This window comes from Callospermophilus lateralis, chromosome 4 (genome assembly GCF_048772815.1).
Source record: "Callospermophilus lateralis isolate mCalLat2 chromosome 4, mCalLat2.hap1, whole genome shotgun sequence".
NCBI lineage: Eukaryota > Metazoa > Chordata > Mammalia > Rodentia > Sciuridae > Callospermophilus > Callospermophilus lateralis.
In genome coordinates this window covers 60,157,929-60,181,685 of record NC_135308.1, presented here as the reverse complement: position 1 = coordinate 60,181,685, position 23,757 = coordinate 60,157,929, and the positions used below count along the sequence as shown (strand labels likewise).

At 40.6% G+C, this 23,757-nt stretch overlaps 1 protein-coding gene across 1 annotated transcript in view; it reads right to left on the bottom strand.

The window, feature by feature from the left end:
- The window catches only part of Gsr (glutathione-disulfide reductase), a 45,811-nt gene extending 30,792 nt beyond the window's left edge, over positions 1-15,019 (bottom strand). Inside the window, exon 1 of the mRNA XM_076852518.1 lies at positions 14,720-15,019. Within this exon, the coding sequence (XP_076708633.1) occupies positions 14,720-15,019 (300 nt within the window). The remainder of the gene's footprint in view (positions 1-14,719) is intronic.
- Between the last annotated feature and the right edge of the window lie 8,738 nt (positions 15,020-23,757).

Below are 23,757 nucleotides of genomic sequence, written 5' to 3'. Positions count from 1 at the left end.
CGGGGCCTAATCTGACGTGATGAAGATTTCAGCCTACTTTTTCCTCTATTAGGTGCAGGGTCTCTGGTCTAATTCCTAGGTCCTTGATCTACTTCGAGTTTAATTTTTGTGCATGATGAGAGAGAGGGCTTAGTTTCATTTTGTTGCATATGGATTTCCAGTTCTCCCAGCACCATTTGTTGAAGAGGCTATCTTTTCTCCAATGTATGTTTTTGGCTCATTTTTCTAGTATGAGATATCTGTATTCATGTGGCTTTGCCTCTCTGTCTTCTATTTTGTACCATTGGTCTACATGTCTATTTTGGTGCGAATACCATGCCATTTTTGTTACTATAAGCTTTTTAGTATAGTTTAAGGTCTGGTATTGTGATGCTTCCTGCTTCACTCTTCTTGCTAAGGACTGCTTTGGCTATTCTGGGTCTCTTGTTTTTCCAAATAATTTTTTCCTTGAGTTCTAAGTCACTAGATTGTACGGCTACTTCCTTTTTTCTATCATAGAGTAGGAAAAGATAAGAATATTATTTTCCTCATGTGATGAAGTAGAAAATCTTTACTTAGCATTTTCTCAAGAGAAGGGGTCAGCAAGAAAGGAAAAAACATCAATCAGATCATTTGAGCAGCTGTCTTAGAGGATTTCTGGAAATCTTACTCTGGAGTATATGGATAAAACACCTAGAATGGCCTCTGCTGAAACCACAAGTAGAAAATGACATTTTATTCCTTAGGGCCAAAATAACGAGATTCATCCCTACTATGAAGCCTTGATTCTTAGTATTCTAATAGTCAACACACAAAGGAAAACAGACAGTTCTAAGAGTTCACCCACCAGATATTTAGGAAGGTAACTATTTAGATAAGGAGGCTACAGAAAAATATCTTCCAGCTGGGTTTAGTGGCACATACCTGTAACTCCCGTGACTCAGGAGGCTGAGGTAGAAGAATCTCAAGTTCAAGGCCAGCCTCAGCAACTTAGAAGACCCCATCTCAAAATAAAAAGTATGGGGATATAGCTTAGTGGTAAAGTACCCCTGGGTTCAATACCTAGTACTAAAAAAAGAAAAAAAAATGCCTCAGAAGGATCTTTATATTTTTAGGTACTGGAGACTGAATGAATCCAAGGGTACTTTACCACTGAGCTACATCCCCAGTCCTTTTTTTTTTTTTTTTTTTTAATATTTTTTTAGTTGTAGATGGATACAATACCTTTATTTATTTTTATGTGGTGCTGAGGATCGAACCCAGTGCCTCATACGCGCAAGTCTTGCGCTTTACCACTGAGCCACAACCCCAGCCCTTCCCCAGTCCTTTTTGAGACAGGGTCTTGCTAAGTTTGAGGCTGGCCTCAAACTTTCAATCATCCTGCCCCAGTCTTCAAAATAGCTGGGATTTCAGGCCTGAACACCACACCCAGCACAAGGATCTTTATAAACAAGATGCAGTGTTCATCCTCATACACACATTTCTGTGCATATTAGTTAATTTTCTTTTGATTACTTCCTAATTTTTTCTAAACTGAGCTAATTAGGACTTTGATTACAAGGCCTTAAGTTAGAAATATGGGCTTAACTAAATGATTAACTACTCTGTGTACCCTAGGGGAGGAGCTGCTTGTAGAAGGAAAACTATGCTGATCTCACTTTTTTGAAGGACAAATTATAAACTCCGTATAGACTGGCTATCTGATGTGTATTTCAGATAACCTTTAACCTTATGAGTACTGACTGGAAAGCCCTGGGTTCAATCCCCAGTGTTGGGAAATAGAGTGGAAATAACCCAAATGATATTTCTCATCAGATTGGTAAAAATGTAAGATTGCTGGGCACTGAGGCACATGCCTGTAATCCCAGTGGCTCTAGAGGCTGAGTAAGGAGGATCATGAGTTAAAGCCAGCCTCAGCAATGGCAAGGAGCTAAGCAATTCAGTGAGACCCTGTCTCTAAATAAAATACAAAATAGGGCTGGGGATTATGGTTCAATGGTCAAATGCCCCTGAGTTCAATCCCTGGTACCACATCCCCCCAAAAATATAAAAGATTGACTATAACTAATGTTAGCAAGCACATCACATTTGGTCCAGATATTCTATTTTGGGGAATGTAACCTAGAGAAATGGTAACATATTTTGTTCATGTGCCCCAAAAGATAAATGTATAAGGATGTTCCCTGAAGCATAGTCATAATGTATAACTGGGAAGAATTAACTATCCATCAGAAGAGAAGTAGTAAATAAATTACCGTACACCGAGCCTACGGAATACTCTACAGTCGTTCAAAATGATAAAGTAGATTTCTACATACTGTTATGGAATACTGAATTCTAAGACACAGTAGCTCCCCCTATCAGTAGTGGGTACATTCCAAGACCTACAGAATACCTCAAACTGTGGTTGGTACCAAACAAACCCCATATATGCTGTTTTTCCTTATACATAAGATAAAGTTTTAATTTATAAATTGGCCACAATAAGAAAACAACTGATAATAATATAGAACAATTTTGATAGTGTGATAAAAGTTATATGAATGTGGTCTTTCTCTTACTCTCAAAATATCTACTGTACTGTACTTATCCTTTCTTGTTGACTATGAGTAACTCAACTGTGGATGATGGGGGACTACTCTATAATATAATGTGGCAAAAAGAAAGAAAACAATAGCTGTTCCATGGCATAATTTGTATTTATAATTGTATGTACATATAGCCACACATCATGTAATGGTGTTTTGTCTTTTTTTTTTTTTTTGGGGGGGGGGGGTAACCAGGAATTGAACTCGGGAGCACTTGACCACTGAGCCATACCCTTAGCCCTAATTTTGTATTTTAGAGATAGGGTTTGAGATTTTGCTGAGGCTGACTTTGAATTTGCAATCCTCCTCAGCATCCCAAGTCGCTGGGGAGTACAGGCCTGCACCACCAGCCCAGCAACTGTGTATACACTAGTGTCTCTTATATCCTAGTGATATTATTGCCAAGTGTACTTATACAAACTAAGATGGCAATAATATCACTAAGTATACTCTATGATATCTACACAGTGATGAAACTAAATAACACATTCCTCAAGACATATTGGTATTGAGCATAAATGACTGTATATATGTCCAAACACAGTTTGGCTATATTCTAAGCAGTCAATGGGGCTATCTCTAGGAAGGAAGAAAAATTCCATATTTCACTCTGTATGCTTTTTATAATAGTAAATAGTCATTCATTACTTGTATACTTATTTTAGATAAATAAACCAAAATAATTTTATTTGGGAAGTAGCATTTAGGTTAAGTGATTCTTTGTTCCCTCTTGTTCATTATATAATTTTTAATATGAAAATGAATACTTTCTAGATAAATTATATCAGGTGCTTATAACTGATGATGATGGTCATAAGGAACTACATTGGCTTTCTGTATGCTCCAAGGATACAGGCCCAGCTCTTGTAACAAAAGCTTTCCAGGTATGCTTCTGTTGTGAAGGCTGAACCACACTGTATGCACCAGGGCAATTGTTATGACATGTTAGATTCAAAGACAGCACCCAAATCTCATTAAGATCTCTTACTTTTGAAAGAGGTAGTCTTTTTGAAAAGTAATCCATTCTTCTATTCCAAATTCTATTTGCTATAAGCATATTTAGTGTAAATCTATTATAATTCCATTATTCATTATTATATAATGTAAAATTATAAATGAGTGAGTTATGATGCTATATGGTCTCCTACCATTATTTGGCCTCCCCACCCAAAGGGATATGAGAGGTCATATTAAAAAAGCAACAAAGGCAGGAAACCATATGACTAGAGAAGGATGCAGAATTCAAACCTACTAAAGAATCAAGACCCATACCAACGTGCAGACATGCTATTCGAAAATATTTTATATTAGCAGTTAGCACAATTTATGACTGTACACCCATCTGACTAAGCTGAGGATATGCTATTTCTCATCTTCCAAGTAACTGACAATTTATGGGGACAAACAGAATGAGCCATTCTTAAGGAGGATAATAGGACTTTCTTAAATGCTAACAGCAGAGAAAGGCAGCTGAAACCCTTTGGGAAAAATAATTCCAGTTCCTTAACAGGGGTGATTTCATCATCAGACTTAACTTTCCTAGTTCATTTGCTGGACAAAGTACTCCCTGGACCTTTGATCCATACCTTTATGCCCTGCAGTTTTTGGTTTACTTTTATTTGCATTTATTTTATGCTGAATTTACTCCTGTGCCATAAGTTTTTGATTCTTCTGGGATATCTTTTTATTCTGTGCAAACTACTCTTCTGGTTTAGGAACAATTTGTTCCTTTTCAGTGAGTATCATCTCAATGCAGCAAGGGGAACTCATGTATGGGTTAATCCAACCATGAGCTCTGTAAGTACGGTGGTACATCTGGGGTGCTATGTTCACCTGGATATGTTCAATGACCAAAGAATCTACATCTAAACTCTTTAGTTCAGCACTACTCTCTGCATTTTTAAGCAAGTGCAGCAAAAATTCAGCACTCTTTTTGGGCCACTGTTCCTGTGTCTAGCCCCACTGTTTGGCTGGGACACATCTCTCAACTCCTCCATTATGATGCCAGAATGGGACACATTGTTTCTTTAAAGTGACATCTTTCAAATACTTGGTGGTTTTTTTGGATATGCACACCCTTGATGGCCTGCACAGTTTCACCAGTGTTCTTAAAGTGAATTCCAAGATTTGAACCTCTTGATTTGCATGATTTTGTGGCGTTTTCCAGGTCAAGAGAGTATCAGACTATTTTCACAGATGACCTCAGGCCACTTACAGAAAGAGGAAGAGCGGTAGCTATTACCTGCGGTTTATAGCTTACATACACCAAAGTCTTAAACAGACTCCAAAACCAGTTTCCCCCAAAGCAGAGATGATTTTGGTATATTAAAGAAATGCACACTACTTGCCCTTTTCCAACTTCCCAGGAATCTTCATAAAAGCAATCAAGGCACGGTGTGGTAGTGCATACCTATAATCACAGCAATTTGGGAAGCTGAGGCAAAAGGATCAAAAGTTCAAGATCAGTCTAGGCAACTTAGCAAGACCCTGTCTCAAAAAGTAATCAGGAAGCTAAGGCAGGAGGATTGTAAGTTCAAGGCCAGCTTTAGCCACTTAGCAAGGCCATAAGCAACTTAGTGAAAGCCTGTTTTAAAATAAAAAGATGCTGGGCTGGGGATATAGCTCAGTTGGTAAAGTGCTTGCCTCACATGCACAAGTCCCTGGGTTCAATCCCCAGCACCACAAACAAGAAAAGAAAAGAAAAAGGGGCTGGGGATGTGGTTCAGTGATCAAATCCCTCTGAGTTCAAACCGCAGTAACAGATTAAATAAAATAGGCTGGGAATGTCACTCAGTGGTAGAGCACTCCTGGAGGGTTCTGTTCCCCAGTATTAAAAGGAAAAAAATAAAATAAAAAGGCAATTCAAGGAGTCACAGAGTACTAAACTAATAAGATATTCTTAAATACTCGGACCTATCATCAGTTTCTGCCTTGCTTAAAGCAATTTTTTTTTTTTTTAAAGTTTGTAATATGCTTCTTCTAAGGGTCAAGATGGCCTGACTTAGATGGCTGACTAGATGACAGATTTATTGTTTTAGAAGTTTTTGCCTTTTTGGTTTCTATTTTTTTTTAAATTATTATTATTATTTTTTTAGTTGTTGATAGACCTTTATTCATTTATATGCAGTGATGAGAACCAAACACAGTGCTTCACACATGCCAGGCAAGTGCGCTACCGCTGAGACCCAGCCCCAGCCCTCTAAATGCTTTTTAGACCCAGCCACTCATTCATTTCAAAGTTTGGATAAAGCACCCACTTCTGCCAGGCATTATGCATGGAAAAGCACTGCTCCCCTGTAGTCTACAGTTCTAACCAGAAAGACCCTGAGCTTACCCAAGATACTAACTACAGGGTCACAGCAGAAGAATCACTCCATTCCCTGAAACCACAGAGCACTGGGTCAGAAATCTGAAAAGGGTGGTGGAAAACCATGACCTTGCTGGATCACACAATCTGTGCTCCAGCTTGGCATACTTCAAGGCCTGGGGATATGGCTGAAAGGAAGACCAAGACTGTGAAATGCCACTGGTCCTACTTTGGCAACTCCTGGAAATAGGGTTTCTGCTGGCTTTAGAGACCAAGTTAAACTCCCACGGCAACAGGACATAAGCTGTCTCTTTAACTTTAAGAAATGAAAAGCATGTTTTTTGTAGGGGTAGGTACTGGGGATTGAACCCAGGGGCACTCAACCACTGAGCCACATCCCAAACCCTATTTTGTACTTTTTTTAAAATTTAAAGACAGGGTCTCACTAAGTTGCTTAGTGCCTTGCAGTTGTGAGACTGGTTTAAACTCCAGATCCTCTTGCCTCAACCTCCCAAGCCGCTGGGATTACAGGCATGTACCACTGTGCCTGGCTCAAATGTATTTTTCTTTTGTGGTGCTGGGGATTGAACCCAGGGTTGTGTGATGATGCAAGGCAACCAACTAAGCTATTTCCCCAACCCTGAAAAGCACATTTAATTACCTTCACAGCAGGGAAGCCAGGATAAAAAGCTATGTCCACTCATGTTCATTCCTTCCCAATGCGCCTCCCTATTCTTTTCTCTAGTTGATGTGTGCATGAGGTTGTCAGAAAGCAAGGCCTTGAATTCATCAGGTAGTCTGACTCTGAGCTCTCCCACTCAATGACTTTAGGTAGATAAGTTTCTAAATCTGAGTGGCTTCCTATTCCATAAAATGGGAATGGCAACACTTATATTACAAAAGTTTTGAGTTTAGAGATTATGTAAAGCATTGATCTCTAATTTATGATATATCTGATGATGACAATGAAACTGAATTATACTTGTTGCAGCCTGCTGACTTCCCACATTGCACACAAGACATATGGAAGAGAGGCAATAAAGAGTTCTCCCTATCTGATACAGACCAAGTTTTGCCAGGAGTTTACCTCCCAGACTGGGGAACTGGGTTTTCAGGGCCCTGGCTTCCCAGCGGTGCACAAAGTTGATAAACCCCCTCCCCAGGCATATAGCACCTCAAGAAACCTCCATTCACCAGGCATTAACCAACAAAAAGCTATAGGAAGATCCCAGAATCCTTCTGTGCAATGGACACACCAGCACTGAATCCCAGCGAGGACACAGACCTTCCAAGTAGGAATAGAACATGCGCAAGTAGCAAAATTCAGGGAATTCACTCTTTCCTAGGCTGGCATGCTGACTTTCAATTTTGCCTAGATAGGGAAATTTTCACATCGCTCACTCTGGTGCAAAGAATAATAAATTAATTTATAATCACACCTGCCACACGTTTCCTGTGCTCAGAAGTGAATTTCCTTCCTGCTTTCTATTTTCCAAACCTCACCAGAGTTGCCTCTAGTTTTCTCCTGTCTTCCTTCTTTACAACCTAAAATCTAGTTGCAGGCTACTATTAGAAAATTGCTCATTGCAGTGATGCACACCTGTAATCTCAGCAATCAGGGAGGCTGAAACAGGAGGCTCATGGATTTGAGACCAGCCTCAGCAACTTATAAAGACCTTGTCTCAAACTATAAAAAAAAAAAAAAAAAAAAAAAAGAAGGGTTGGGATATAGCTCAATGATAAAGTGCTCCTGGGTTCAACGCCCAGTACCTAAAAAGAAGGATCAGTTATCAATTATGAAGCAAAGTACTAGTGATCCATCAACTCATTTTTTTTCTACAACTATATATTGAGTACCTATTATGTGCAAGAACTGTTCTAAGGGCTTGGAATATACTGGTGATCAAAAGGGATGATCCCTAGCTGGGCTGGGGATATGGCTCAGTGGTAGAGCATTTCCCTAGCATGAGGCCCTGGGTTCAATCCCCAGCAATGATTTAAAAAAAAAAAAAAAAAAAAAAAGATGGAAAATGAACTGATTCATTAACAAAGGTAGGAGCTAAAATTGGTTTTGCTCAATACTTTATTCACTAGCAAAACATGATATTAAACTGAACCTCCCAGGAATCATCAAATTTAAAAGGACTGCAACTCTGGGGCATCCAGGAGGACCCAGAAAGAAATTGGTGAAATCAAACTCTTCTGAAATGTCTGATACCCACTATAATGATATCTGTCCTGTTATCTCCTGCCCCCCATCTCCCAAAAAAGAATCTGGGATCCCACATCCTAATTAATGTCTTATGTTCCAATAAATGGTGAATAAATGGTTATTAATAGTGACTGACTGGAGCTGGGCACAGTGGTGCACACCTATAATGCCTGCAATTCAGGAGGCTGAGGCAGGAGGATCACAAGTATAGTCAGCCTCAGCCAACTTAGCAAAATCCTAAGCACTTTACCTGTCTCAAAGTTAAAAAAAAAAGGGGGGGGGCTGGGGATGTGACTCAGTGGTTAAGAGTCCCTGTAGTCCATCTCTGGTACCAAAAAGAACAAAACATAAATAAATAAATAAGGGCTAAGGTAGAGCACTAATGGGTGCAGTTCCCACTACCACCAAAAAAAAAAAGAAAGAAAAATAATGATGACTGGATCCACTTCTGAATGAAAACAGTTACTAGTATTTCCATATCATTTCTTCAATTTCACTCTTTTCCAAACATGTTTGATGAAGGATATAGACATTGAGAGAGTCAGAGGTAATCTTTCTTTTTCTGGACCTGCAGAGTTTTAAGAGGGTTCTGAGGCAGACTGCAAAGAAATATTTCACTAAATCTGTGCAAAAAAAGTAAACAGTAAGGCAAATCAGCCAAAGTTTAACAATAGGTGTTGCCTACTCCAACTTCTCCACCCTTTATGATCACTCCTTTACTTAACACTTATGAATACAGCTGGATTCCACTTATGGAATTCTAAATCCACAAAACAAATTAGGGTAACTTTCAGATTTTACGGGACACCTGTCAATCCTGAAGGAACTGATGGACAGCATTACTTTAAACTGAGGTCTAGCAGGGCACAGTGAAGAAGGATGACTGCAAGTTTGAGGCCAGCCTCAGCAATTGAGCAAGCCTAAGCAACTTAGATAGACCCTATCTCAAAAAGGCGTGGGTGTGGTGGCACATGCCTGTAATCCCAGTGGCTAGGGAGGCTGAGGCAGGAGGACTGTGAGTTCAAAGCCAGCCTCAGCAATTTGGTGAGGCCCTAAGCAACTCAGTGAGACCCTGTCTCTAAATAAAATACAAAAAAGGGCTGGAGATGTGGCTCACTGGCAAAGTTCCTCTGGATTCAATCCCTAGTACCAAAGAAATAAAAATAAAAATAAATAAACTGAGGTCCTTTTAGGAAGTTACATTTAGAAATGTATGTTCAGCCTTATGGAGGGAAGATGTCACAATAACAAAGTAGACACTACCACCTTCAAGTTCAATTATGCCTTGCATATTGCTAAGGAATTATTTGCAGCCTAAATGAACCATAATCCAATGAGCAGCTCATTTCTCAGCCCTCTTTGATGCCCCCACCCCCATTCTGTAGTCTTCTTTAGTAGGAGCTGCACAGAGCAGTTCACAACAACTTAGTAATCAGAAGGCTCTGTGCCTCCATCAACCCTTACTCTCACAGGTGAGAACTACTGGCCGTCCTACAGGAATTCAGCTATTCTTTATCTCAAAATCAGTATACTTAGCAAGAATACAGAAGCATGTGCTCCCATGGCCCTGCAGCAAAGGAGCAATAAATCAGAGAGGGCTTTTCCCCAAGCTGACTCTCCCAAAGTCTGCGTGGGCAGAGAACAGCCTCAAAGACAAGCTCCCAGAGGTTCTACTTCACCTTTGGGCAAGCTCTACATTGCTCTTTGGTGTTCATGTGATCACAAGAGAAGCATTAGGTTTCACTTTTTAGAAACTTGAAAACTGAATTCAGGGGCTGGGGATGTGGCTCAAGCGGTGGCACGCTTGCCTGGCATGTGTGAGGCCCAGGTTCGATCCTCAGCACCGCAAACAAACAAGGATGTTGTGTCCACCGAGAACTAAAAAATAAATAAAAATTCTCTCTCCTTCAAAAAGAAAACTGAATTCATAGATCATCTCACATATTTTTTTCCTGTCCTCAAAAATAAGTTAATTGGTAGTGGAATTCTAGAAAAAAAAACAGATGATATCTCTCAGTTTCCCATATTTAACATGTATTCTAATACATATAACCATACTCTCTTGGGGGGAGGGTGGGGGGATTGTTTTTTGAGCCAGGGTCTAAGTTGCTGAGGTCTTGCTAAATTGCTGAGGCTTGCCTCAAATTTGTGATCCTCCTGACTCAGTCTCCTGAGTTGCTTGGATTACAGGTGTGTGCCACTGTGCCCCGCCAGCCACATTTTGTGTGTGTATGAGTGTGTGTGTTGGAGGGTACTGGGAATTGAATCCAGCGGTGTTCTACCACTGAGCTACACATCCTCAGCCCTTTTAATTTTTTAACATGGGATCTTGCTAAATTATCCAGGCTGGACTTGAACTTGCATTCCCCCTGTCTCAGTCTCCCCAAACTGCTAAGATTACATGTGTGTGCCACTATACCCATAACAACCACACTTTTTGCTTGATCCAGAAAAATAAGGACAGCCAGGTATAGTGGCATACGCCTGTAACCCCAGCCACTCTAGAGGCTGAGGCAGGAGGATCCTAAGTTTGAAGCCAGCCTCAGCAACTTATCGAGGTCCTAAACAACTTAGCGAGACCCCGTCTCCAAAAAAAAAAAAAAAAAAAAAAAAAAAATATGTAGCCAGGCATAGTGGCACATACCAGCAATCCCAACAGCACAGAAGGCTGAGACAGGAGGATAGTGAGTTCAAAAAAGCCAGACTTGGCAACTTAGTAAGTCCCTAGGCAACTCAGTGAGACCCTGTTTCTAAATAAAATATAAAATTTTTTAAAAAATAAAATGGTCCTGTGCACTGTACTAACACATGTATTTTTAGACAATTTAATGGAGAAAACATCAAAGATCCTGAGCACTGACTGATCACCATGAACTGTCTTATAATGACCAGCTTGATGGCATTTCCACATATAGTCCCATACCTACCCCTCACAAAGTTTCCTTTCAAAGCTTCTGAAGGGGCTGAGGATATGGCTCAGTTTGCCTCGTATGCATAAGGCCCGGGTTCAATCCCCAGCACCAAAAAAAAAAAGCATCTGAGACCCCAAAAAGTGCATTCTACTCTTGAGAGAGGCTGCATTCTCCTTTGAATGTAAATTTTCTTCCAAAATAAATAATTAAATCTGTACTTGGGCTAAATAGAAATAATCACTGCTAGAGAAAGTCTTAAATAAATCTCTACTTGTGCCTCTGACACATCTTGAAATTCTTTTCTGCAACATCTGTCAAGTACCCTCTCTGGTGACAAAACTAATTTTTATTTTCAACCACATTTTAGTTTATATCTGTTCCTTAGCAAAGTGAAGATGTTGGACAAAACAATACCTCTCACATTTCAATTAGGGTATATGTAAATCCAATCTTTAATGAAGCAAAAATAGGGGGTATGGTGTTTCATAAAGCTACATGTATTCAAAGACCTATCTTTACTTGCATTATATGCTTCCTATGTTTTATTAAAATATTGTTCTTGGGTGTGATGTTGCACACCTATAACCCCAGTGACTTAGGAGGCTGAGGCAGGAGGATTTCAACTTTGACCAGCCTCAGCAACACTGCAAGGCCCTCAGCAACTTAAGCGAGAGACCCTGTCTCAAAATAAAAAAATAAGAAGGACTGAGGATGTAGTTCAATGGGAAATTATACGTGGGTTCAATCCCCAGGACCATTAAAAAAACAAAAAATGTTGGCTAAATGAATGATCAAGAATAAAACAGTTAGAAACAAACAATTCTGATAAATAGAAATAACCACTGCTTGGGGGTGGGGGGTGTTGCTTAGTGGTAGAGCCAAGGACCTGTGTTTAATCCCTAGCACTGTAAAAACAATTTAAAAATAAAAATTTACCAAGCTTTAAAACTTTAGTAATGAATTTTATTTAGGAAGGAACTAGCTGGAGGATCAATCTTAAAAAAACTTCTATCTGGGATATTTCTTAATAATATCATTTACCACAAGACCATTTGTGCCACTCTCTTGTTTAAACCCTTTCACTGTTGACTACTTCCAGAAAATCCACCTTTTAAAAATTAATACCTATCCATCAGCTCCCATCTCTTGGATCTATTAGAGTAAAAGACAGCATTTGCTCCAAATTCAATTATACAACATACCCTGCTATATGTCTTTGCCCCAGACCCTTCCAAGTCCAAGAATAATACTCATTCTTGAATCTTCAGAAAGATATTGACTCCTTCCAGAAATCTTCCCGGGCAGAAGTGAGAATTCCATCTCCTTTCTTAACTACTTTAATTGGTTATAACTTGCTGCAGTTAAGACAAGGCCATCCCACTTTGCAGTTAACTGTCGACATTTGGTGTTCCCCACCATACGGTAAATTCCCTGAAGGGATCTTTGTCTTATAAATGTCTATATCTATCTTTTTTCTTTGTCTTCATCAATCCAAGAAATGAATACATGAACAGATACATGAACAGAAAACCTCAATTCTCCCTACACCTGATTGGAAATCACTGCCCATAGTAGTTTATTACTGTAACTGCGTATAGCCCACATAACTGTAATGCTTGAAGGAATCTAAACCCATATCTACCTATTGGCTCTACCTTCTCAAATATTTACTACCACCTACACCCTTTCTTGTAATTCAAAACCAAAAGTTAGTCTGAGAAAAGCTCTAGTCAAGCATGGTGGCACACACCTGTAATGCCTCTAGCTCAGGAGGCTGAAGCAGGGGGATCACGAGTTCAAAGTCAGCCTCAGCAAAAGTGAGGATATGAACAACTCAGTGAGACACTGTCTCTAAATAAAATACAAAATAGAGCTGGGGATGTGACTCAGCGGTTAAATGCCCCTGAATTCATCCCCATTACCAAAAAAAAAAAAAAAAAAAAAAAAGGAAAAAAAGAAAAAAAGCCCTAATGTAACATCATTAAAAATTACTAACTAGATGACTTCCCAAAGATGTCAACGGTCAGATGGAAATATAAGCTGCTATAGGAGGATGAGTTGAGCAAGGTCAGGCATTCAACAAGGCAGAAAATAAAAGGCTGATGTTCCTTTGCTTTCCTCCAAAGTGGTTATCTCTCAGTGTATTCACATTCCTAACGAATCTAAAAATGGGTCAGCCCCTTCTTGATTAATACCAGAAGAACCAGCAATGACAGCACATGCCACAATGATACGGATATAAACAAGGAAGAAGGAAAACAGAAAAATGTAAGGCGGTGCATAAGGTGAGAGAGATCAGGTGAGAGGTATCAAGTACTATTACTAGTTGAAATGAAAACTGGGGAACTTCAAGTGACATCCCTCAATCGGCCTTCTCCACAGACAGAGTTCTGGTCTTTCCTAACTAAAGTGTCAAAGTGCATGGCAATAATTAACAGAGATTTTTTCCTTTCTCCTAATCCCCTTTTTCACTTTGAACTTGAGCACTTAACAATACAGTCAGCCTTTCATAGCTACTCACCACTAGTTCCATTCATTTCAAAAATGGTTATTGAGCAACGTACTTTGTTAAGATAATGAAAGGTATACAAACACAGGAACCCATCCCTGCCCCTAAGGAATTTCCAATTTAGTATAATTTAAACATCAGTCTTAAAAGGAATTTAGAGAACTATTCCCAAATCCCAGCTTTGGATTCATCATTTTAAAAGTCAAAAGCAAGTACCTCATCCAAATATTTTGATTAAAAAAAGGTCATACTAATAGCATGGGTACAAAACTCACGTTCAAAATTTACAAGTAGTTTTTCAATCTCAGAATTTGCAACCACGGGGGCGGGGGTTATAGCTCAGCGGTAGAGCACTCGCCTAGCACGTGCAAGGCCCTGGGTTCGATCCTCAGGCCACATTAAAAAAATAAATAAAATAAAGGTATTGTGTAAAAAAAAAAAAAAAAAAAAGGAATATACAGCCACTGGGGTGGGGGATTTAAATCTACCCCAAATAAACAAGAACAAAAACCTGAGAGATCACCTATCAATGACTTCAAAGCCTTTTATCAAGGTAGTCCGTAGTTCTCGGCATTGGCTAAAACTCGAATGACCCGCAGAGCTTCTGAAACTCCCCAAACCGAGGCTACACTTCAGAACAATTAAGCTACAAGTCCTGGGATGGAAATCCACGCAGAACTCTTAACTCCTCAGGTGATTTGAATGTGCAACCAAGATTAAACTGCTGCTATAAATTATGCCCTTGAAATAGATGGGAAAGGATCAGGATCAACATTCCTCGATGTTACCCGCCTCCACAGGCCACTTTCAATTTTCCCAGATGGAGTCTTGGGTTTCATGAATCCTTTCAGGTGCATAAGCATGGAACGAAATACTCTCCCACCTGGAGGAGGGAGGATGCAAATAAGTTTTTTTCGATTTAATAAGCTACGAGTTTCGTTAATATTGCACTTGTGCGGAAGCACGCGCTGACCCAGCATTAGGGGCCGCAGAGAAGCTCCTTTACACTTATCTCCACCTGCTAGGGTCTGGCCTTAGAAACAGCGTGCGAAAGCGCGGCGCTGGGGGCCGCCCTCCGGGCCGGGACAAAGGGGTTCCCAGTAAGCAAGGTCACAGTTTACTCCTGTAGGTGCCAGGACTAACAGGAGTAGCGAATACAACGCTGCAAGCCCAAGGCGCTAGGAGCAGCGCCCAAAAGGCCGCGATACTCACGCAAGTGCCGCCCAGTTTGTGGCTCTCCACCACCGCGGCCCTGGCGCCGAGTTCTGCTGCCCGGCGCGCGCTGGCCAGCCCGCCAGAGCCGCCCCCGATCACCAGGTAGTCGTAGCAGGCCACCGCAGCGGGCGGCGGACACTGCAGCTGAGGCTCCTGCTTACACGCCATGACTTGGGAGAGGGTGCGCAGGGCGCCGGCGGACCCGGGCGGAGGCAGCGAGAAGCCGTGGAAGGCGCACGCCGCCCGCAGCCAGCTCGGCCCCGCGCTCGCGCTCAGCGTGCGGGGCAGCAGGGCCATCCACACGGAAGTGGCACGGGGAGGGAGAGCAACCCAGAGGCGGGCCCCGGGGGGAGGGGGCTTGGGCCGCGGGCAAGCGCAGCCTCATCGTGACTAAGCAGCCGGCCGCTGCGCGGGAGCGGGCGGAGGAGGGGCAGGCGCTGGGAGTTGGGGCTCGCCGCCGCGTCCGGGGCAGCCTCTCGGTCCCCCTGCAGTGACGGCGAGCGGCGCCTGCCCCTGCGAGGAGCCCCGGGCTTTCTTTGTCCTGGCCCTTCATCCGAACGCCTGAGCTGGCTCCCGAGCGGCACTGGCCGTAGGCAGGCATTTGAAGGCGCCTGGGGTGAGGCGGAGAAGCATCACGACGTCTCCTGTTTCACCCATCTTCTGGAGCTAGAGAAATTTGCCCTCTTATTGCAGAGGTTAAGTTTCTCAAAGTTTGTTCCTTAGACCACCTGGGTTGACGATTTCTGGGCCCTGACCAAGGGTTGGGAATTTACATTTTAAACCACGGTCTCCTCCTTCCGGTGTGATTCTATTCTTTTTTGGTACTGGGGATTGAATCCAGGGAGTCTTGACTACATCTCCAACCCCTAAAAAAAAAAAAAAAAAAATTCTTTTTTGATACAGGGTCTCGCTGAATTACTGAAGATATCCTCTGATTTGCCATTCACCTATCTCGGCCTCCTGAGTCGCTGGGATTGCAGGCCTGTATCACCGTACCCAGCTCAGTGATAATTCAAAGCCAGCCCAATCTTCAAGTGATTCTTAAGCACATTTAATTTAAGAAACTTGAAATAATGGGTTGAATCACAGTAACAATGTTCTTCCACGGAAGAATAAAGATGGAATCAAGATAGAAGACACAATGTCTCCCAAGCTATAGAGACTGGGGTATTCTTTTGGAATATCTGGAAGTACTAACTGCCCCAAAGAGTTGTAACCAGGGTTGAATTTGTGTCATAATAAGCCAAGATCCAGACCAGTCGCCCATAAGGACACTATACAGGTCAAGGCTGACAGCTCTGGCGGCAAAAAAATGAAGGTCTGAGGTTCAAACACCTAGGCCAAGATAATAAGGGAATTGGGAATCAACTGCACCCCATTACAATGATTCCAAATTTTTAAAGCATTTTCCCCCTAATTAAAAAGTAATATAGAGCGCATTCCTGTAATCCCAGTAAATTCAAGGTCAGCCTTGGCAACTTTGCAGGACACTGTCTCAATAGAAAGGGCTGGGGAGATAGTTCAGTGGTAAAGCACCCCTATTTTCAATCTCCAGTACCAAATAAATAATGACATAACTCAATGGCAAATATCCTGGATTCAAGCCCCAGTACCAAAACCAACAACAACAAAAAAACCTGGAGAAAACGGAAAACTTTATCACATTAAAAAAAAAAGATGTGGAATGGCCTTGAGGGTGGCACACGCCTGTAATCCTAGAGGCTCAGGAGGCTAAAACAGGAGGATTGTGAGTTCAAAGCCAGCATTAGCAAAAAGTGAGGCACTAAGCAACTCAGCAAGGTCCTGTCTCTAAATAAAAAATACAAAAAGGTCTAGGGATGTGGCTCAGTGAATAAGTGTCCCTGAATTCAATCCCTGGTACAAAAAAAAAAAAAAAAAAAAAAAATGTAGAAGGAAGTTAGGGCATGCCTGTTAGGAAAGTTGAGGCAGGAGGATAGAAAGTTAATTCACCCTTGGGACCCTGTCTCAAAAAGGACTTGAGGATGTGGCTCTGTGGTACCATGAGGTGAAAGTTTGGTAGGGAAAATATATAATTTCAGAATATACCCCTACAAATTGATTGTTGGTCACAAAGAGAAAAAAGGCAACTTTACAGTAAGGATGGGGCTGGGGATACAGCTCAGTGGTAGAGTACTTGCCTAGTGAGGCCCTTGTTTCAATTCACAGTAACACCAAAAACAAAACAGGCAGGCACCACACCACAATTGTCCAAATGGTTAAAATTCAATTTTGCTAAAAATGAGTTATCATTGTATGCCTCATAATGTGCTTCAATAAAAGTATACATTTGGGACTGGGGATATAGCTCAGTTGTAGAGTGCTTGCCTCCCATGCACAAGGCCCTGGGTTCACACCCCAGCACCACAAAAAAAAAAAAAAAAAATTATGTAGTAATTTTCCTAAAAATTCCATAATCTGCCAGTTGAAGTGGCACAGGCCTGTAATTCCAGTGACTTTGGGAAGTTGTGACAGGAGGATCACAAGTTCAAAGCCAGTCTGGGCAATTCAGTGACAAAAAATAAAAAATTTAAGAAGGGCTCAGTGGTATAGCAGTTATCTAGCATGTTTGAGGCCCTGGGTTCAATCCATAGTACCACACAAAAAAATAAATTTTAAAATAAAATAAAAAGGGGTGGGGATGGAGCTCGCTGATTGAAAGCAGTTGCCTATTTTATGAGATCCTGAGTGCAGCCTCCATTACTGGGGAGTAAAATTTAAAAGTTCACAACTTGAATCTAATCATGAGGCAACATTAGAAAAACCCAATTTGAGAGGAACTTTACAATTAGCCATTATTCTTCAGCACTCTTTAAAAATGATTAATGTTCTGAAAACAAAGCAAGATTAAGAATAATTCCAGATTTTAAAAATCGAAGAAATAGAAATAAAGGCAAGGATTGAACTTGGATGGGATTCTCCATTGGGAGAGATTTGCTATAAAGGGCAATTGGTGAAATATGAATATGGTATATAATAACATAAAAGGGTGCTATATCAATGTTGAAACCTCCTGAGTTCATGGGGGTGCGGTGACACATGCCTGTAATCCCCAGGATTAGGGAGGCGAAGGCAGGAGGATCATGAGTTCAAAGCCAGCCTCAGCAACTTAGTAAGACCTTGTCTCTCTTTTTTTTTTTTTTTTTAATATTTATTCTTAAGTTTTAGGTGGATACAACATCTCCATTTTACATTTATGTGGTGCTGAGGATCGAACCCAGTGCCTTGTGCATGCTAAGCGAGTGCTCCACCACTGAGCCACAATCCCAGCCCAAGACTTTGTCTCTTAAAAAAAATATTAAAAAGGGCTGGGGATGTGACTCAGGTTTAAATGTCCCTGGGTTCACTAGCTGGTACTAAAAGAAAAAACAAACAAACAAAACTGAGTTTGATAACTGTACCGTAGTTACACGAGAGAATATCATTGTTCATAAGAGATATACTGAAGTATTTAGGAATAGATTCTGAGTCAGAGAAATTTAGATTCACATCCCATCACAGGTACTCTTAGCCCCTTAACCTAAGAGTCAGTTTCTTCATGAAATCGGGAGGCTGTTTTGTTCTGTTTTGCTAAACTGGGGATTGAACCCAGGGGCATCGTAACACTGAGGTTCATCTCCAAACCTTTTATTTATTTTAATTTTTGGTACTGGGCATTGAACCTAGGGTCACTTTACCTCTGAGCTGGATCCCTAGCCCTTGTAAATTTTTAATTTTGAGATGGGGTCTGACCAAGTTGCTTAAAGTCTCACTAATTTGCTGAGGCTGGCCTAGAACTTGTGATCCTCCAGCCTCAGCCTCCTAAATTGCTGTGATTACAGACATGCACCACCAAGCCCAGATGTTAGCCTATTTTTATTGTACCCAGAAATCACTTCAGAAAATTTTAAGAATCAGCTTGAGTTAATTAACCTAGTAATCTTCACATCACTAGTATTTGAATATAAAAAACTGAGGCTGACAAAAGGAGATAAGCAAGTCAAAGAGAATGATAATTTAAAGGATGAGGAAATGAGCCAGCAGGAATTGGAAATAGTAAGCAGTGTAGTGTAGATTGAATGGACAGAAGGCAGCTGAAAGGGGGTAATAAGAGATAGAGTACTGGAAAGCCTTGGTTGTAACCAGAATGTGGTGTTTATATTTTAATCCACAGGTAATAAGGAACACTGGAGATTTCTCAAAGATGTTTTTCCTTGGGAATCTGCAGTGAACTGCAGAAGGTGAAACTGGAAGTATAGGAGGCAAAGGTAATTCGTGGCAGTATGGAGAACAGATAAGAAAGAATAGATCCTAGAGTTAAGGAGTGAAATTGGGTCAGACATAGTGATGCACACTTGTAATCTCAGCTATTCAGCTATTTAGGATATATATATATATATCTCCATTCATTCAAAAATATCTACCGCATAACTTTTTTTTTTTATACTGGGGATTGAACTCAGGAGTGCTTAGCCACTGAGCCCCAACCCCAACCCATTTAAAATTTTTTATTTTGAGACAGGGCTTTCATAATTGCTGAAACTGGCTTTCAACTTACAATCCTCCAGCCTCAGCCTCCTGAGTCACTGAGGTTACAGGTGTGCACCACTGTGCCAGTCTACTTAACTATTTTTTGCAAATGACTCTATAAGGTACTAAAAATATAGTAGTAACTGAACAAACATATCCCTGCCTTCATGAGCCTAACAGTGTAGTAGAGAAGAACAATATTTAAGTAAAAACTGCATAATTGTTATGTAAGATTACTGAGCTGTGGTTATAGCTCAGTGGTAGAGTGTTTGCCTAGCATGTCAAGGCAATAGGTTCGATCCTCAGTACCACATAAAAATAAATAAAATAAAGGTATTGTGTCCATCTTTAAATTAAAGACTGTGGTAAGTCCTCTAAAGGAGAAGTATAGGGGACTATGAAAGAGCAAACCCAAATATAGTCAGGCTTTTAAATGTCTCCTTTATAGAGACTTCTGTTTTCCATTTTCCAATAAATCTCAGATCTTTTCTCAGGATCAGGAGAAGCAGTCTTACAGAAATAGTTAAGGGGTTTCTGGGATACTGCATTTTATTTTATTTTTTTTGAGTATCTTTTTTCTTTTTTTTTGTTCTGGAGATTGAACCCAGGGATACCTAACCACTGAGTCACATCTGCAGCCCCCTTTTTAATTTTTTAATTTTTATTTTTTAAAGAGAGAGAGAGAATTTTTTAAAATACTTTTTTTAGTTTTTCGGTGGACACAACATCTTTGTTTGTATGTGGTGCTGAGGATTGAACCCGGGCCTCACGCCTGCCAGGCGAGCGCGCTATCCCTTGAGCCACATTCCCAGCCCCCTGGGATACTACATTTTAAATGGACTTTCTCTAACTATTTGTCTTTGGTTTAGCTCCCTCTTTACCTGTACTCATTTTCAGAGATGCTTCCAATTCCTTGGTATTCTGAAGATTTTGCATGTAATCATTTTAGTGTATAGCATTTACCTATGGCTAATTTGGGTTCTATTTTCATGAGTCTGATAAGTCTTTGCCACTTTTCCATGTTATCCTCCAAGTTTTTTTTTTTTTTTTGCCTTTGTAGTTTTAGTTTCTATTTTTTTTAAATATTTTTTTTAGTTGTAGATGGACACAATACCTTTATTTTATTTTGTTTTATTTTTATATGGTGCCAGGGATCAAACCCAGTGCCCCATGCATGCTAGGCAAATGCTGTATCACTGAACCACAATCCCAGCCCTCAGTTTCTGTTCTCTTCTTCCTTGTATTCTTGTGGGCTTGGACCTTTTAACATCTTTTTTTGGTACTGGGGATTGAACCCAGGGGTGCTTTATCACTGAGCTACATATCCCAGCCTCTTTAAAATTTTATTTTATCTTGTTAAGTTGATTAGGGCCTTGCTTAAATAGCTGAGGCTGGCCTCAAACTTTTGGTCCTTCTTCTGCAGTATGATCAGAAGGCACATTCGATTAAATTGTTTAAGGAATTGTCTTTGGGTGATTTAAAAAATCCATGCACATTCTAAAAAGAATGATGAGAACTTACTTCAACCACAGAGTTGCTGGAATTACAGGTGTGTGCCACCATACCTGAGTGAGTTTGAAAAACTCACTAACATCATTTTGTTGTCATGTTAGTGAGTTTTTCAAAGGAAGCAAAAGTTGCCTCAGGTCTTTGTCCCTTCAAGTGAAAATAAGCTGGGCACAGTCCAAAGCAGGAGAATCACTAAGTTGAGGCTAACATGGGCAACATAGCCAGACCTTGCCTCAAAAAAGAAAACACATGGGGCTGGGGATATAGCTCAGTTGGTAGAGTGCTTAACTTGAATGAGTCCCATCCCCAGCACCACCAAATAAAACAAAACAAAACAACAACAACAACAACAAAACCCACATTCTTTGTAGGAAACTTAATATATGGTCAAAAAGGGAATACATAAATTATAAAAACAGTGTCAGTTCCCAGCACCACAAAAACAAATACTGTGATAAAATTCCCAGCATAAGCCAGAGTTGAGTATACTATCCACACTAATAAACTTCATACTTCTCTTGTTAGTTTGTCTTGTATTATAGGTATATCAACTAAGAACTAAGATGGGCAGAGGTGACCTTTAGCCTCCCATACATATGCATGTGACATATGCATACTGAAGTATTTGGGGGAAATTGTACTAATGTTTTCAACTTTGAAATGCTTCAAAAATAAGATTGAGGAAAAGATGGAGGCTTTGAGAAATGCTAAGATTTTGATATGGCTTGAGTGTGTTCCTCCAAAGGTTCATGTGTTGGAAACTTGATCCCTAGCATGGTGGTCCTGAGAGGTGGTCTAATGGGAGGTGGTGTTAGTCAAATTTTCTATGAGAAAATATCTGAGGGGCTAGGGATGTAGCTCAGTGATAGAGCACTTGCCTAGCATGCTTGAGGTCCTGGGTTCAATCCCAATACCACAAAAAAACCTGATAGGCAGGTGTGGTGGCTCACAACTGTGATCCCAGGGACTGAGGAGACTGAGGCAGGATGATTGAAAATTAAAGCCAGTCTCAGCAATTTAGCCAGACCCTGTCTTAGAATAAAAAGAGATGGGGTTGGGGCTTCAGCAATTTATGGAGACTGTCTCAAATAAAATTAAAATAAAATAATAAAAAAAAGGGTTGGGATGTAGTTTAGTGGTAGAGCACCCCTTGGTTAAATCCTTACAAAAACAAAACAAAACACACTTTTTACCTATCCTCTGAGATACTATTCAAAATTACATCAAAGTAGCATTCTCCCTTAATTGCACTTAAGAAACTCAGTTTAAGTATTGATCAGGTTCTCTGGTAGTCTTTTTGTTGTGGTGGTTACATGGTAAGAGTCAAAGCAAATCTGGAGTAGTTGTAAACTTCCATCTTTTTGTCCAGATAAAAATTCTGTGTCATCATCAATAGAAGAGGGAAGTTAGCAAGGAAGAAAAAAATATCTGAAGGAGGAAATCATACCAAATGAAGCTGGTAAGAACCGTAGAACTCACCCCTTTCCCTGGCCTCATGCATAATGGACATTGGATAGAAACAGACAGCAATGGGAACATCTGAGTGAGTCAGTATGGTTTCTTGGTAAGCCATGTTGTAATTCCTTATTAGTTTCAGATTTTGCTTACATAACTTACTATATATACATTTTTTTCATTGTAGGGGACTAAAACCAGTGCCTTGTGCATGCTAGGCAAGGGTTCTACCACTGAGCCACATCCCTAGCCCTACTTTGCACCTTTTTGCAGACTAAGTTCTTGGCCTATACACAAAGTAGTTTTGGGGCTGGGGTTGTGGCTTAGTGGTAGAGCATGCGCCTTGCGTGTGTGAGGCACTGGGTTCGATCCTCAACATCACATAAAAATAAATAAAGGTATTGTGTCCATCTACAACTAAAAAAATATTTAAAAAAAATCTGGCCCTCTCACACAAAGCAGTTTTTGTGATCCTTGCTCCAACCTACCTCTAAGCACTTCTATTCAATCTTTAAACTGCAGCAACAGGGGGTTGAGGGTATTGCTCAGTGGTAGAGTACTTGCTTAAACTGCACAATATTTTAATTACTGGTGGTTCATTTGCACTGTTTCCTAAATTTGAAATCCCACACTTTCTCTTAAGATCCTGCTGCCCAAAGTCCTAACTTCTAATTTCTAACCTTTAAAGCACACTTTAGGTATATCTGCTTATGAACTGCTTCCCCAGTATACAGCATATGGTTCTGTAGTACATAACCTGTCAGAGCACACAGGTACTGTATTGTATTTATGTCTTTACAGGGATATATTTCCCACCAAATCAAGTTTCTGTGTTTGTTTTTCTTTTTTGCAGTACTGGGGATGGGCACCACCACACCTAGCTAAGCTGTTTCTTGAGGACATATTCAATAACTCACATATTTGAACTTCCTTGAGTTATATAGTACTAGGCAAGGCATGGCATTCAATGTTACTTGAACTAAAGGCGGTGACTATGATTCCCAGACTGCCCCGCGCCTGGCTCCTAGCCAGGTGTGGTGGCTAGGCCTGTAATCCCAGCCACTACAAAGGCTAAGGCAGTAAAGTTACAAATTTGAGGACATCCTTGGATATTTAGCAAGACCCTATCTCAAGATGAGCTTTTGAAAAGTTTGGGGATATAGCTCAGAGGTAGAGGATCCCTGGGTTCAATCTGGGTACTACAAAACAAATAGAAAGGTGAGTGGGAGGTTGATGAATTGGCCATAAAAGGGAAATTATGTTGTTGTGGGATTAAACCTGGGGCACCCTACAAGTGAGCTAATTAAAAGCTCTTTAAAAATTTCATTTGAGACAGGGTTTCGCTATTGTCCAGGCTGGCCTAGAACTTGCTATCCTTTTGCCTCACATTGGGATTACAGCCCTTCACCCCATGCCCGGCTGGAAGAGGGAATTTTGAATATGAAATCTTGTTGTTTGGGAGGACCTCCATAGCCTAACTGAGCTGTAGGTTCAGAGTAGCACCAGAGGTGAGTCATGGGATGGCAATGAGGTCATAAAATGAG